Here is a 15,027-nt window from a genome sequence, read left to right as displayed (position 1 = left end):
GAGAGAAAAGAAAATCTTTGACTTTTTGGTATGGGTTGTTGGCTTTTTGACTAATTTAATTTTTTGACTTTTTGACTAAAATAAAGGGTTCCCAAACGAAGCCTAAATGTAACATTGCAGATAAATGAATTTAGTAGAATTGTTATTAAATTTTTGGCTTTAACATAAAAGATAACATACAAAATAGTATTACTAGAGTTTTAGATATCAGATCCGCTGTAGCACACATGGAATGGTTATCAATATGTCATCCGGGTTCAACTCTCGGCAGCAGAATTGTTTTTGTTTTTACATTTTTTTTTAATAAAATTAATGTATTTGAGTTTTATTTTTATTTTTTTTTAAAAAGGTCACAAATATTATTTAAAACTAAAATTTTATTGACATCACCGACTCCACAATCACAACTACCACTTTACTATCTCTGTCACCGTTATCGCTATCGCTGTCGCCGTTACCGCTATCGTTGTCGCTGTCGCTATTACCGTCACCTTCTACTAATTTGATCCAATTTTAAAATTATAATTAAATATAAATAATAAAAATTTTGGGAAAAATAACTTTTTTTTACAGAGATAAATAAGGTACTATTTAGCATCTCCTATTTTATTTTTATTTTTTTTCTTTTTATATTTTTTGAGTCATATCATCTTTTTATGTTTTTTTAAATATTTTTTTTCATAAAAAGTTAAAAAGCATATTTATTTAAATCATTCAAACCACCTTCTTTATGTCAAAACAAATAGAGACTTCATTTGGTATCATAGGTTGGGGCCAAAATAGCCGCATAATGACAAAATAAATTAAAAAATTAATAAGACAAAATATTACATTCAAATCATAATAATTTTAATTTTTCTCTCACAAAAATTAAAAAGCCAAAAAATCTATCATAAACAAGACTTTTTATTTCATATTAAAATAATCAAAAAAATCAACTCACTTCCCAAAATGTTAATTTACCTACTCTAACCATGCACTGGTTTGGCATATATGGTTGGGGTGGATTGGGCCTAAAATAGTCATAAAAAATAAAATAAACTTTTTAGGTACAGGCTAAAAAATATCACATTTAAATTATAGTCATTTTATTTTTGCTCTCAGAAAATTTTAAAAAATAAGAAAATTCATTCGAAACGAGATTTTTTAGATCTAAATTAAAATAGTAAAAAAAATAATTAAAAATTCAACCCCACATTTAATAGAACAACAATGATTCATCCCACTAAAAACATCGCCACTAATAGCACTAATGCATTAAAAAAGTAAAAAAAAACACAACTCCAAGACCAAAACATCACATCATTAATGGCGGGACCCACTACCACCTAATTAGTGGGAGCACTAATTAGTGCTCCCAAGCATTTTTCTTAATAGAAAAAGTCTGTTGTCCCAATTTTTGGGACTAGGAAAACAACCAGAAACGGCCTCATTTCGGAAGAAGCTGTGTTAGGCTTGGTTTGAAAAGTGGTTTGGCTTTTTAATTTTCTTGGTTATTGTAGTTTGAGGTAAAAAAATTTTGAAGGATTTTTTATTTTTTCAGTTTTTTTATGAGAGAAATAATGTAATGATTATGAGTTAGATGTGATATTTTGTCTTATTACAGTTAAAAAGCCTATTTTGTTTTTTGTGACTATTTTAGCCACAAACCCACTTCCCAAACAATGCCTAGTAACTTTTTAACTTTTTACAAAAAGATGTGTAGAAAAATATAGAGAGTAATTAACAACTTATAGTAACTTTTATTTTTTGATTAAAATATATAATTGACAAACGAAACCGTAATGTGTGGCTAGGATATATAATATTAAAGGAAAGATTAAAGAAAAAAATACTATAATTTTATACGAAAATAACTGATAGCTCGAAATTCGTGGCTCGATTTTGGCTTGACAGCCCAAAACGATTTTTTCTTCTTCTTCTTCTTCTTCTTCTTCTTCATGCTGGTCTGAAACAGAGGAAGATGAGAGGGAGATGGAGAGGGAGAGGGAGAGAGAGAGAGAGAGAGAGAAGGCAGGTCGTCCGTCGCAGCCCTCCGCCCGCCGTCGCAGCCCTCCGCCGTCGCCTCTGCCCGATCGTCGCAGTCCCGCATCCGCTGATCGTCGTCGCAGCCTCTGCCTCGCACCCCCCACCCCCCGCCTCCGCCCCTCCTCCCCCTTCGCCCCCCGCCTCTGCCTCCACCCCGATATGTTGGCCCCCTCCAGTCCCTCCTCCTCCTCCTCCTCCTCCTCCTCCTCCGACCCTCCTCCAGCCTCTCCCTCCTCCTCCTCCTCCTCCTCCTCCTCCTTCTCTCTCACTTTTTCGAGCCAATTTCGAGCCAAAAATCTCGAGCTACCAATCGCGATCGAATTTTATATTTTTAAAATTATAATTTAAAAAATTATAACCAAACAATATATGAAATATAACGAAGATCTCATAAATTATAATTAAAATAATATCATAACTATATAAAGAAAAAAAACGACATAACTTAGGAATACACGTGGCAGGAGTGTGTTCTCTAATTTTAAATTGATGTATTGTAGAATCCATAATTAAAGTAAATGTGGTGCCCGACATGTTTTTGGATAAAATTATGAGTAGAATTACTCCATTTAATATTAATGAAATCGTGATGATGAATTTGTTCATTAAACAACAGATTGCTGTACCTCTATCTCCAAGTTCACTTTATTAAACTCATAATTAAATACCAAACAAATAGTATAACTATGGTGTTGTTTGGTTTGTTTTTTCTAAAATAATTACAGATTTTTTTAAAAAAAATAAATATTAATTTGACAAAAATAAATATTAAAAATGTATTTTTAAAATTTTAAAATTTATTTTTGACCTTCTCAAAAATAAAATTATATAAAAATGATAAGTATTTGATTTTTTTTATTTCTTTCGTCAATTTAATTTTTAATTTAAAACAAATAATAAAATAATGAAACAAGTTTATGAAATCAAACCAAACATGACCTAGGTGTCTCTTGTCACTTAGAACAACTTTATAATCAAGTTGTGATTTGTAAATAACCTCATGCACCGTCACAATTTTTGTGCAAAGTAACCGGACGTGTTTTGTGCAATTTTATCCCTTCTCGCTCTCCTTCTCCCAACTACTCTCCTTGACCTCTGACAACTCCCTCCTTGACTCGTCTCCGGCCATCCAAGCAATATTTGTCACATTAGCCACCCAAGCAATATTTGTCACATTAGTCAGTTTCATGAATCCATGTCCAAACCGCTTTTGTGCATAGAGAGAACAACGTTATGTTTGATTTATAAATTTAAGAAGCGAATTGGAAAGGAAAAAAAAAAATAGGTGAAATATGTGTAAAATATCATAACTACATTTCACATACCATCTCTTTTTTCTTTTTATTTTTCAAATCTCTCTTCAAATCCATGAACCAAACGTAGTCTAAGTGTTTGTGTTTGGTAAAAGGTAATGACCTTGTCCAGCACCCAAAACCTTTTTTCCAAAATGATTGCAATGCAGAAGCATAAGAACTTAGAAATGCTTCACTTTAATTTTGGTTTTGGTATCAACTATGATGAAGTTTTTGCTCCAGTAGCACGTCTAGAAAAGGTATGACTTTTTATCTCTTTAGCAGTCCAGAAAAAATGGAAGATATACCAAATGAATGTCAAATCAACATTCTTAAATGGTTATCTTGAACAACCGTTAGGCTATGTGAAGCTAGATCAACAAGATAAAGTATATAAGTTAAAACGAGCACTTTATGGCTTGAAGTAAGCACCACGGGCATGGAAGGCAAGAATCGACAAGTATTTTGTTGCAAATAGATTTGTTAAATGTCCTTATGAACATTCCTTATACTTCAAGACAAACAAGGGGGGAGATTCGCTATTTGTTTGTCGTTACGTCGATGATCTAATATTCACAGGCACCATCTCAACATGATCCGAGATTTCAAAACATCCATAATACAAGAGTTCGAGATGACAAACATCGGACTCATGGCATATTTCTTCAGCATAAAAGTCAAGCAAAGTAATGCAAGCATTTTCATCTCACAAGCTAAGTATGCCAAAGATCATAAAGAAGTTTGGCATAGAAAATTGTCAAGTTGTCGACACACCGACAAATGGAAGTAACAAGATGTCAAAGTATGATAAAGGAGATAAGGTTAATCCAACATATATAGTTGGAAGCCTAAGATATCTCACAGCCACACGACCTGATATATTGTTCGCAATAGGCTTAGTCAGTTGATATATGAAGGAACCCAAGACGCCACATCTGAAAGTAGTCAAAAGAATCCTACGGTATATGAAAGGTACAATAGAGTACGAATTGTTTTACTCATTGACAGAAAAGGTCCAAATTAGTAGGATACAATGACAATAACTGGGGCAGGAGATGTGGATGATCGTAAAAGTACTATCAAGTTTGTGTTTTATCTCGGAGATGCTGCTTTTACGTGGTCCTCAAATAAACGATCGATAGTAACTCTATCAACATGTGAAGCAGAGTACGTAGCTATTGCTGCAAGAGCATGTCATGCTATCTGGTTAAGAAATTTGCTGAAAGAAATTCAAGAACCACAACAAGAAGCCACAGAGATATACATGAATAACAAGTTAACAATCCAGTTATGAAAGAATCCAGTCTTCCATGATAGAAGCAAGCATATCAACACGAGATTTCATTCCATACGAGAATGCATAAGAAAATAAGAGATTCTGTTGATATACATGAAAAGTGAAGATCAAGTTGCAGACATATTTACAAAGCCTCTCAAAACAACAACATTTGTAAAGCTACGAAGAATACTCGAAATTACCTTATTTGGTGATTCAAGTCTAAGGGGGGATGTTGGAGAATAAACGTGATTCTTCCACCTCTCTGCACAAGCTGCCTGAAGATGGAAGAAGAGAAGTTTGAAGAAGAAGAAGCTTCATGGAAGCTACCATCAACCATGAGCTGGAACCAGGTAAGAAGCTTAGCACTTAAGCTATGGAATTCAATACACGTTTAATACACAAATTCGAAACCTATTGATAGATGGTTTAGGTTGTTGTTATAGAAATCAATCATATAATCAAAAACCCATCAGAGGTTTGAGAGATAGAGATGTGGGAGATAAAAACCTATAGATTGTGATTGTTCTTATGCTTGAAATAAAATTCATTCAATTATTTGTGTGTGAGATATCACAAATTCATATAAAATATATAGAAGTCCACTATCAAATTTCATGCACTTAAAAATCAATATCCAGACCACAGCAATGAAGAAGCATGAGAATTCAAAGAAATGCTTGCCTTTAACTTTCTCGTTGAACTAATGTAAATGTCAAGAACCTTACATTTTCAAGATTATTTGATCAAACAATTCAAGACTATACGTTCCTTGCACACAACTACTAAGATCAAAGAGTTCTAAATAAAGTATCTAAAATCATTTCCTTTCCATATGAAAAGCACGCGTTTGCATGGCATGTAGGAGGAGATTTTGGTCTGCCAGAGGATTATGCGGCCCTTTAAGGACTTATAATCGTGATCGTCAATGGCAGGGGAGTGCTTCCACCACCAAAATTTTCCTAGGAATAATTTTATGGCACTGGGATAGGGAACATTGTAGTGTCATAAAATTCTTTTGGGGCATAGGTTGGTGTTGGAAACGCTCCCCTGCTATTGGCGATCACTATTATGAGTACTCAAATTGTCGTATAACCCTCTATTGGAGTCAAATCCCCTTACACTGCAGCTGGTTTGCCGGTGTGTATGTATGAGGGGATTTCGGTCTGCCAGAGGATTATGCGACCATTTAAGGACTCGTAATCGTGATCGTCAATGGTAGGGGTGCTTTTCCACTGCCAAATTTTATCCGGGAAGAATTTTATGACACTGGGGTGGAGAGCAGAGCAGTGTCATAAAATTCTTCCAGGGTATAGGTTGGTGTTGGAAACGCTCCCCTACTATTGGCGATCACTATTACGAGTACTCAAATGGCCGTATAACCCTTTGCCAGGGTGAAATCCCCTTGCGTTGCAGCTGGTCTGTCGGTGCCATCCTTAAAAGGAACTCCTTGATTTGAATTTTTCAACTTATCTCCAGCCACAAGAAAGAATGCAGTGTGCCTGAATAGCGAAAAGATGATGCACACAATATGTCATGCATTTTATACAAATAAAGATTAAGTGTAGAGACAAAGAAATGAATTGTGAAAATATGTACCTAAAAAAGTTCATCATTTTGATTTTCGAGTCTGCATCAATGTCTGTCATGCCGTCCAATGCTTGTTGCATGTGATGCAACCACCTCTTAGCAGTTTGGTGAGTAACAGGAAACGGGCTGTGGTGTCCAATCAGAGCAGGGTGACCTGCAGCAAATCACAATTAAATAAATTATATATGAAATTTGTTCTTTCAAAAATGAGAAAATAGCAGATGGTATGAATTTATTGTAATTAATTTCAGAATTAATCTATAATTTGGATGCATCAACCTCGATGATAGAGCAAAATCAAGAGTCCCATTAATAAGTACTTCATTGTCAAGGCTTTGTAAAGTTGATTGAGCACCTGAGAAAGCTCTTATCAGTTTGAATACACTACATATTGTACTAGTTGTGCACAAAATGATTGTTCATTAATAGCAAGCAACACAGTGTTTATGTAAAATATTTTCATGATTTTTAAAGCTCCTCCATTGTGTTCAGTTTTACTTAATAGTAAAAAAGTTATGGTTGGATATTGGACTTATAGATGGATTTGTGAACAAAAAATTTTGCTATATTTCATTCATTTCTCCCTTTTCCTTTACTTTGTCTTCACAAGACTCCTACAACAAGTCTAAGATACAAACAATTCTAGAAACAGGAAGTACAGTCAGAGCCTCTACCCTTTCTCTGTGAATACAGGGGAGGCCCTCTCATACTCTGCACCAATAACTTGTATTGATTCCGAATAGCGTCTTCTTTCTTCGAATTTGCAAAAATTGACTGAAACCGCTCCTCTTCATCGTCATAAACCCTAGTCATTTAAAAAAAATAAAAATAAAAAATACACCTTTAGATTCAGCTCAAACTAGACCAAACGAATGTAAACAACGTAAATGAATCATGCCCTGTTTGGACGCAAAGAAAATTAGGGGTCCGTGCGATGTATACATTGCCGAATGAATCTAAGAATCAGTAATCTAAGAACAAATTCTCTGTTTGGCCACTGAGAAAAAAAATCTAGGATGCGTTTGGCTCTCTTTTCAAATTATGATTTCAATCAAAAAAAAATTCAAAACTCATAACTAAACGGATAATTCAAAATTACTCAAAATTCAATTAAAAAATTATTTTCAAAGCTCATAATCGAGTAAACAACTCAAAACTTAATTTAAATTTTTTTTCAAAACTCTATTTAAAAAAAATTCAAAAATATATTTTTTTATTTTGTTTTTTAAATTTATTTTTAGAATCAAGATTTGAGTGCAGAGTCGTATTTTGAGCTTTGAAAAGAAAAAATTTGTTTGTTTATGAGTTTTGAAAAAAAAAAGTTTGAGTTGTATTTTGAAATTTTTTAGATTTTTTAAAAATATTTAAATATTTTCTTAATTTTATTTTTGTTAGGTAAATATTTTATATTTTAAATATTTATTTATTTATTTTAATGTGCACTATATATCATACATTTGTGTGCAATATTTTTTTTTAAAGTATTAAAAATTTATTTTATTTTATAAATATATTTTAAAATATTTTAATTTTTTTTTTTGTTATGTGTTTGGTTATGATTTGAGTGTAGAATTTTGAAAGTAATATGAAATTTCAAATTATGTGTTTGAGGCCTCGTTTGGGATGCTACTTTTTTAGCCAATTAGCCAAAAAGTTACTAAATTAGTCAATTAGCCAATTAGTCATACCAAAAAGTCAACAATTACGGCTTCTCTCTACTTTTTGCACAGCTTTTCATAATGAGTCAAAAAGTCATCCCAAACATACAAATTTTTTTTACCTACCTTTTTAGCCAATTAGCCAAAAAATTACTAAATTAGCCTGTTCCCAAACGAGGCCTGATTATGAATTTAAAAAATAGTTTTTGAATTGAATTTTAAGTTATATATTTAGTTACGATTTGAAAGTAAGATTGTGTTTTGAGTTTAACATATTAAAATTTAAAAAATTAAAATTTTTATAAAATAAAATAAAACATTTAAATAAAAATTGTATATTTAAAATAAAAAAAATAAAATTTTCTTAAACATTTTTTAAAATTTTAAAATAATAAATCCAAAAAATTTCAAAATATAACTCAAATTTTTTTTCAAAATTCAATTTTTTTTTTTTTCTTCCAAGACTCATAACTAAATAATTTTTTTCTTTTCAATACTCATTTTACAATTTTACACTTAAATCATAGAAAAATGTTTTAGAGCTTTAATTTATAAGCTCTAATAGTTCTAATGTGTATGAGGGCCATCTGATGTAATGTTTTCGCCATGTCTTCTTTTTTTTTTTTTTTTATTTATTTATTTTTTTTTCCACCTTCCCTAGAGCTCTAGTTTTAGAGTGATGGATCATTGATGTAAATCATAACTCCACACTCAAATCATAATTATAAAACTAAAACTAAACCAAAGCCTAATTATATTTTTCAGTAACTCGATTCCAATATCATAGAAACACCCAAATTTTACTTAATTGAAGTGAAGTTTTCACTGTTTTTTCAATTGGCATCTAACATTGGATTGCAAGATAAAAAGAGGAACAAAAGAATTGAATGCACATATATATATATATATATATATTATATACCTGGTACAGAAATTGGTAGAAAGCTTAATGAAGGTCTCGAGACCGAGCTTCTGAAAGAGATTGGTGTCGTCAATGGCGAAAGCGTCGCTCCGATCAACGCCGCTCAACTCCGATGCCTTCTGCTGCAGTGATTGCATACTCTTTCTCTAACTTTCTCTGTCTACATTCTCCGCAACTCGATGGAGCAGTGAGGGAAGAGTGAGAGAGTGAGGAGAGAGAGCCTGATGAGCGTATATTTATAGTGCAATAGAGGCGACGCATGTTGACACGTGGAGGTTACGCTTTTTCGTGTATTTGCTGCTGTTGGGCTTCTGGATATGAACTAAGGTCTTATTTGTAATAATTTTATAAAGTCAAAAATTTAAGAAGTCATTATCCTATTTAAGTTATATTATTTTTCAATCACATCATTTTAAATTTAATTTGTTCAAGAAAAAAATAAACCTTCTCGTATAATCTTGTTGATAAAGTCTGCACTCCTCCGTACGACGTCGCTTTACTTCTTAAAAACACAAACGTGAGCTAGCCATCGCTTTACTCCCTAAAAACACAAACGTGAGCTAGCCAGCGGGTGTGTGCCGGATACCTCTCCGATGCCTAAGTCAGCAAAATAGACAAATAGACAAAAACTCTGTATATATCGAGAATCAAAGTTGTATTACCTCTTTATAGGTGATGTTGTGAGTTTTTATAAGTTCCATATGGCACAATCCTAGTAAGACTCTTACTCCTCCATGTAGAGTCCTCCTAGGAATCACATTCTTAAAAGATAATGCTTATCTCTCAACACCCCCTCACTGCTTAAACCAAGTGAGATGGTTTTACCATGGTCGGATTTCAATATAACCGAGGTAAGCAGGGCCATGCTAAGCCGCAGAGTAGACCAAACTATGCCTAGTTTGGTTCTTCCTTCCACTGCTCTTACCTCGGTTTCCCTTGTACAATCTATGGTGTGCTTAGACCGAGCTAACTAATAGCAAGGTTCTGACCGAACTAACAATAATTCACCATGACCGGGCTAACTCTGAGCGTGGCGACCGAGCTAAGTGCAAAGCTCTCTTGGATCGGACTAAGTTGAAGGCCATCTTGGACCAGGCTAACTCCAAGGCCTTTATACTCAGCCCTTCTTACCGTGGCCCACAATGGCCCACTACTCAGCTCAACCCAATTTAGATATAAATTTCTCTCTCACAATTCATATTTTATAAAAAGTTAAAAAGTGTATTTATTTAGAACATCCCAAATAACTCCTAATTACACATTTTTTATTTTTTTTAAATATAACTAATTATATTATAGGTGTAGTTGTTTGAGCGGACTAAATAAAAGATAATTGTAATATATGAGACTGTTAATTTTGAGATATATTGTTTATGAAGTTGGATTGAATTTGTATCTTATGTTTCTTTAGTCATGGAATTAGATATTTAGATTTGGCCATTCTATTAAATCTTATGTTTTTTTAGTCATAAGATTAGATGTTTTGATTGAACTATTCTATTGAATCTGAAGTGTGTCATATTTTATTTAATTTTTTTACTATTAACTCTTAAAAAATTAAATAAATAGAATATCAATAAAAAATTATATAAATTTATTTTAATTTTTAATTGAGATTTTTTAATTTTATTTTTAATTTACTAAAATTATATAAATTTTATTTTTTATTTTAATTTTATTGTAATTGAGATTTTAATTTTATTTCAATAAGTTTAGAATAATCTCAATCCTGAGCTTATCCTCAGATTTCTGTCCCACATCTCTATCCCTTCAAACCAACGTACTCAACGGGTCATAATTTAAACAAATGTGCTCAACGGGTCATAGTTTTCTCACAAGGAGTGGAGCTTACATATAGGGAATGTGGACCTCACTCATTGTGAGAGGGTTGTGTTCCTGTTTTATGTTACTTACGGATTGTTTAGAGTGTTTTAAATAAGTGTACTTTTTATTTTTTTAGATTAAAAAATTAAGAAAAAAAATATGAATATTTAGGTTAATTTTTTGATTTTTTATAGAAAAATGTGTACTAAAAAATTGTATAAATTAGTGTGTAAGGAAAAATTAGAATTGGGAGTTGTGCAGCCGTAATTTTTGACTTTGATAAATAGTGATAACTTTTTGAGTAACTTTTTAATTTTTTTAACTTTTTTTACACTTTCTAAACTTGGCCTTACTCTCATTTTGAGTGCTATGTCAATGGTTTGAGCCGTTCGATTTATGAAGTTTATTGAGTAAATCATTGTCGTAAAAGAATAACTTGATTAGATATCCTTAGTTATCGGTTCAAATAATATTTGTTTTTAAAAAAATAAACAGTCATTTTTATAGAAAAGGTTAATTGTCTATTCTTTTAGGATAGATATAATTTAAATTGACACTTACCAATATCTGATTGAATTAATTTTTTATAAAAATGATATATTGAACAAATCCCACAAATCCGACTGCTCAAGCCATTGACATAGTACACAAGATGAGATAATGTTAAGGATACTAGATTTTTTACTAAATAAATGTGGGGTCCGTAATTTTGTGAATCCTTCATCCATGTGAGACATTTAGTCATTTATTTAATAAAAATGTTAGAACTTATCACTGTGTTTGGTTTGAATTTTCTGGATTAAGTTTTTTGAAAATTGAGTTTTTTAATTTTCGTGTTTTTTTGTTTTTAGTGAATATTTTTTAAATTTTAAATATTTTTTTTACTTTTTTAGATGCACCTTACTTAGATGTGTCTAAAAAGTAAAAAAAATTGTGAAAAAATATTTTAAAAAATTAAGAAATATATAAAAATACAAAAAATGTACTAAATTCTTATATTTTTTTTATATTTTTGGTATCTAGTGAATTTTTAAAAGATTTTTTTTACAATTTTTTTACTTTTTAGGTATATTTATGTTAGGTGTGTCTAAAACGTAAAAAATTTGCATAAAATATTTAAAAAATTCAGGGGTTGTTTGGAATGACCTAAATAAGTGCATTTTTTGTCTTTTACGAAAAGATGTGCAGAAAAATAAAGAGATGATGTGATGGAAAAAAGATAAAAAGATAAAAAGTGTGTACTTATTTAGGATAGCCAAACTTGATCTCAGTAAAAATAAAAAAACACGAAAAATAAGAATGTAAAATTTTTTGAAAACTGTTTTTAAAAAATGAAAACCAAGCAAGGTGTATAGTATTTTTTCGCAATATGGGGTCCACAAGCCTATGTTGCGAGTGTGATATTGTCACGTGTCGTCATAAATAGGGATAGAGGGCTCAAAAGGAAATAATTTAAAAACTTCAATTTTAAACCTGGGGTGTTTGCAAAATTAACTATTTCAAGAGGCTATTTTAATTTTTGATTATTTTAGTAAGTTAAAGTAATTATATTTGGGAAGATGGTTGAATTTTTTTATAGTTAGATATGATGTTTATGAGAGAAAAAATAAAATAATTATGAATTTGATATAACATTTTATTTTATTAATTATTTTACTCTATTTTATCTTTTAATACTATTTTAGCCCTAAAAGCCAAAAAAGCCTATTGCCAATTAAAGTTTTAAAATTTATTTCGAACAATCTCTTTTTGGTTCGATATTCTCATATACATTATAAAAAAAATCAAGTTGTCAGACTCGACTCATGTTCAACTATCGTCTCAGATCAACTTGTTATATAAATAAGTCAAATGTAAATACATTTTAAAATTTATTAAGTTCATAAACTAAATTTGAATTATCTATTACACGACTCAGGTTACAATCCTATTTGTTAGATCAATTATAAACATAAAGTTAAGAGGTGCACCTTATGAAAGATTATTTAGTGCTCATGTGACAAGATCATGTGTTGTCTTAACTTTATTTTTATTGATTTAAATAATAATTCATAGTTTTTATGGTACAATAAAATAAATATTACAAGTCAAGTGATGTGAAACATTGTTCTAATACTATTAAATACATTTCCCACCTTATAGATTTGATTTAATATGATTTTGTATTGTTTCAGTTTTTTTAACTAGGGAAAAAAATTAAAACGAAATTATAAATTTCCTCCTATAGAAGTTTATTATCTTTTTATGTGATCTTTTGCTACCATTGTACGAGATTGATCCGATTTTTTTATTGATTTTGCAATAAAAATTTTCTTTCCAATTTTAAAAAAAATAAAAATTTAATAGGTTAATTATACCATCTTTATGACAATTATAACAGTATCTTATTGGTTCTTGAAATTATGCTGCATTTCCTTATAAAAATTGTCGAGTAAATGGTGTTAACAACATTACTGAAATAACAAAAATGCTCTTCTATTCAATTTTTTTTTTCTTCTTAAAAAGGTGATAATTTGATTTTTGAAAAGACAATAATGAACTTGCCATTTTCTCTGGGAAATTCTATTTCCACGCATCTATTTATCTCAGTGCACATCATTTTTTAATACACACACTTAGTAATTTAATTATTAATTATTGTTTTCATTTCACACACCAAATATTCCAATCATACCCTTAACTCATATCTTGTATACACCACCTCAACCCTCTTTCCACACACTCTCACATCAATCTAGCCCCTCTCATGGAGTCAACAATTCATCCAAGGCCAAATCAATGGGATAGATCTATACTCAAGAGTAAATTCTGATCAAGAGGAAATTGAAATTCTAACAAAGAGCAACTTTGAATCCAAAAGAATTCCATCTCCATTATCTTCATTAACCTCTATCATCAAACCCATCTTTCTATTTTCCAAACAAGCCCTAGTATTTCTATTTGCAAGTTGATTAGTTGAATGATATCTCATCTAGGCCTTTGCTATTAAAATGTTCAATTTATATTTTTGCTTCATCATGGTAACAATTTGGTAGTTCATATATATAATGAAAATGTTAGATGTAGCCAATTAAGGTTTTCAATATACTTTCCCCAATGGTAGCTTATATATAATGAAAATGTTAGATTTTGCTTCATCAGCTTCTTCCCAATTAAGGTTTGGTTTTTAAGGTTTAGTTCATAGGAGTTTATTGTAGAATGTTAGATTTAGCCAATCAAAAAAGGATTTTTTTTTTTTCAAAAAAAAAAAGAGAGTATAATATGTAATGAAAATTCCTCCACACAACCAAGAATTTTTAATTATTTTATAATGCTTTTATTTTCAGTTGGATGTATAAATATGTGATCTTAATCTGTTTAGTTGACTAGAAAACTAATGCCAAGAAGAAATTAAAAAAAAGATCATAAAAATCTCCTAATCTACTTTGTTTCCTGCCGTTGTTGTCTAAAATGAAAGAATTAGGGTTTAGCTTTTTTTTATTATTGTTAAAAGATGTGCACTGAGATTTTTTTACTTTTAAAAGATGTGTATAAAAAATATTTGAGTAATGCTAGAGATACAAAAAAATTTACCAAATGAATGACCAAACCTCTCACATGGGTGTGGGGTTTTTGTGGACCCCACACCCATGTGAGAGGTTTGGTCATTCATTTGGTAAAAAATTTGGGACCTATAGCATTTTCCAAAATATTTTTATATAATATTATCGGTGTGTTTTGATATCTATCATGATCATTTTATATTAAGATATAATTGTTATTAAAATAATGATTCATTAAATATGTACACTAAGATATATAGGCATGTAAAAATAGAATTTCCCATTTTCTCTCACTCTCTTTTTTTTTCTTCTTCTCATTCCTCTTTCCCTTTTTCCCCTCCTTCAATGATTACAACGGTGCATTTAAGCATTCAATCGAAAAATTTTAAATAAAAAAATCAAAGTTAAGCCTTATATCAAATTAAACGTGATTTTTTTAAAAAAAAATTTAAATTCTAACTTTTTAATTTGTTTTCAATTTAAACTATTTTTCTATTTTCATTTAGTAAAACTAAAGAGGAAAATATATTTTATTCATTAAACTTAATGAAAATTGATATTTTAAATATTTTTCATACGCATTTATTGAATATATTGACTAAAATATTATTTTTTTCGTCAATTTTAATTAATAAAAATAGATTAATGGTTTAGATTAAAAATAAATAAAAAAATTAAGGTTTAAATTGATAAACTTAAAAATTGTATATTTTATTACAAGACTTAAACCTTGAGTTTGTCTTTTTTTTTTTCCTTTTATTTTCCCCAATATAAAATTTAAATGCTGGAAAATGGGTATTTTAATGTCATAAGTTTTTAAACGTTTTACTAAAATATTATTTTTATTTAGTTAGATCTTTTCTCAAATTTTGATATTACTAAATTTGACATTGAA

At 30.3% G+C, this 15,027-nt stretch overlaps 1 protein-coding gene across 1 annotated transcript; it reads right to left on the bottom strand.

Moving 5' to 3' along the window:
• Positions 1 to 5,263: 5,263 nt before the first annotated feature.
• Positions 5,264 to 8,972, bottom strand: LOC114272142 (group 2 truncated hemoglobin 3-2). The gene is made up of 4 exons (XM_028213808.2): positions 8,767 to 8,972; positions 6,861 to 6,991; positions 6,196 to 6,340; positions 5,264 to 6,098 (listed from the first exon to the last, which is right to left on the bottom strand). Exons 1-4 carry the CDS (start codon positions 8,901 to 8,903, stop codon positions 5,963 to 5,965), a joined length of 549 nt encoding a protein of 182 aa, XP_028069609.2. The 5' UTR covers positions 8,904 to 8,972; the 3' UTR covers positions 5,264 to 5,962.
• Between the last annotated feature and the right edge of the window lie 6,055 nt (positions 8,973 to 15,027).

The sequence above is a fragment of the Camellia sinensis genome, chromosome 13 (genome assembly GCF_055761805.1).
Source record: "Camellia sinensis isolate YWXY chromosome 13, ASM5576180v1, whole genome shotgun sequence".
Lineage (NCBI taxonomy): Eukaryota > Viridiplantae > Streptophyta > Magnoliopsida > Ericales > Theaceae > Camellia > Camellia sinensis.
The sequence above is the reverse complement of the archived record's forward strand: the minus strand, read 5'-3'. Positions and strand labels throughout refer to the sequence as shown.

Excerpts from the sequence above, each read along its gene's own strand:
- LOC114272142 (XM_028213808.2), bottom strand. The coding sequence starts at position 8,903 with ATGCAATCACTGCAGCAGAAGGCATCGGAGTTGAGCGGCGTTGATCGG. Across the intron at positions 6,341-6,860 it reads CCTGTATTCACAGAGAAAGG|GTCACCCTGCTCTGATTGGA; the intron begins GTAGAGGCTCTG and ends GATTTGCTGCAG. Across the intron at positions 6,099-6,195 it reads AAAATGATGAACTTTTTTAG|GCACACTGCATTCTTTCTTG; the intron begins GTACATATTTTC and ends TTCGCTATTCAG.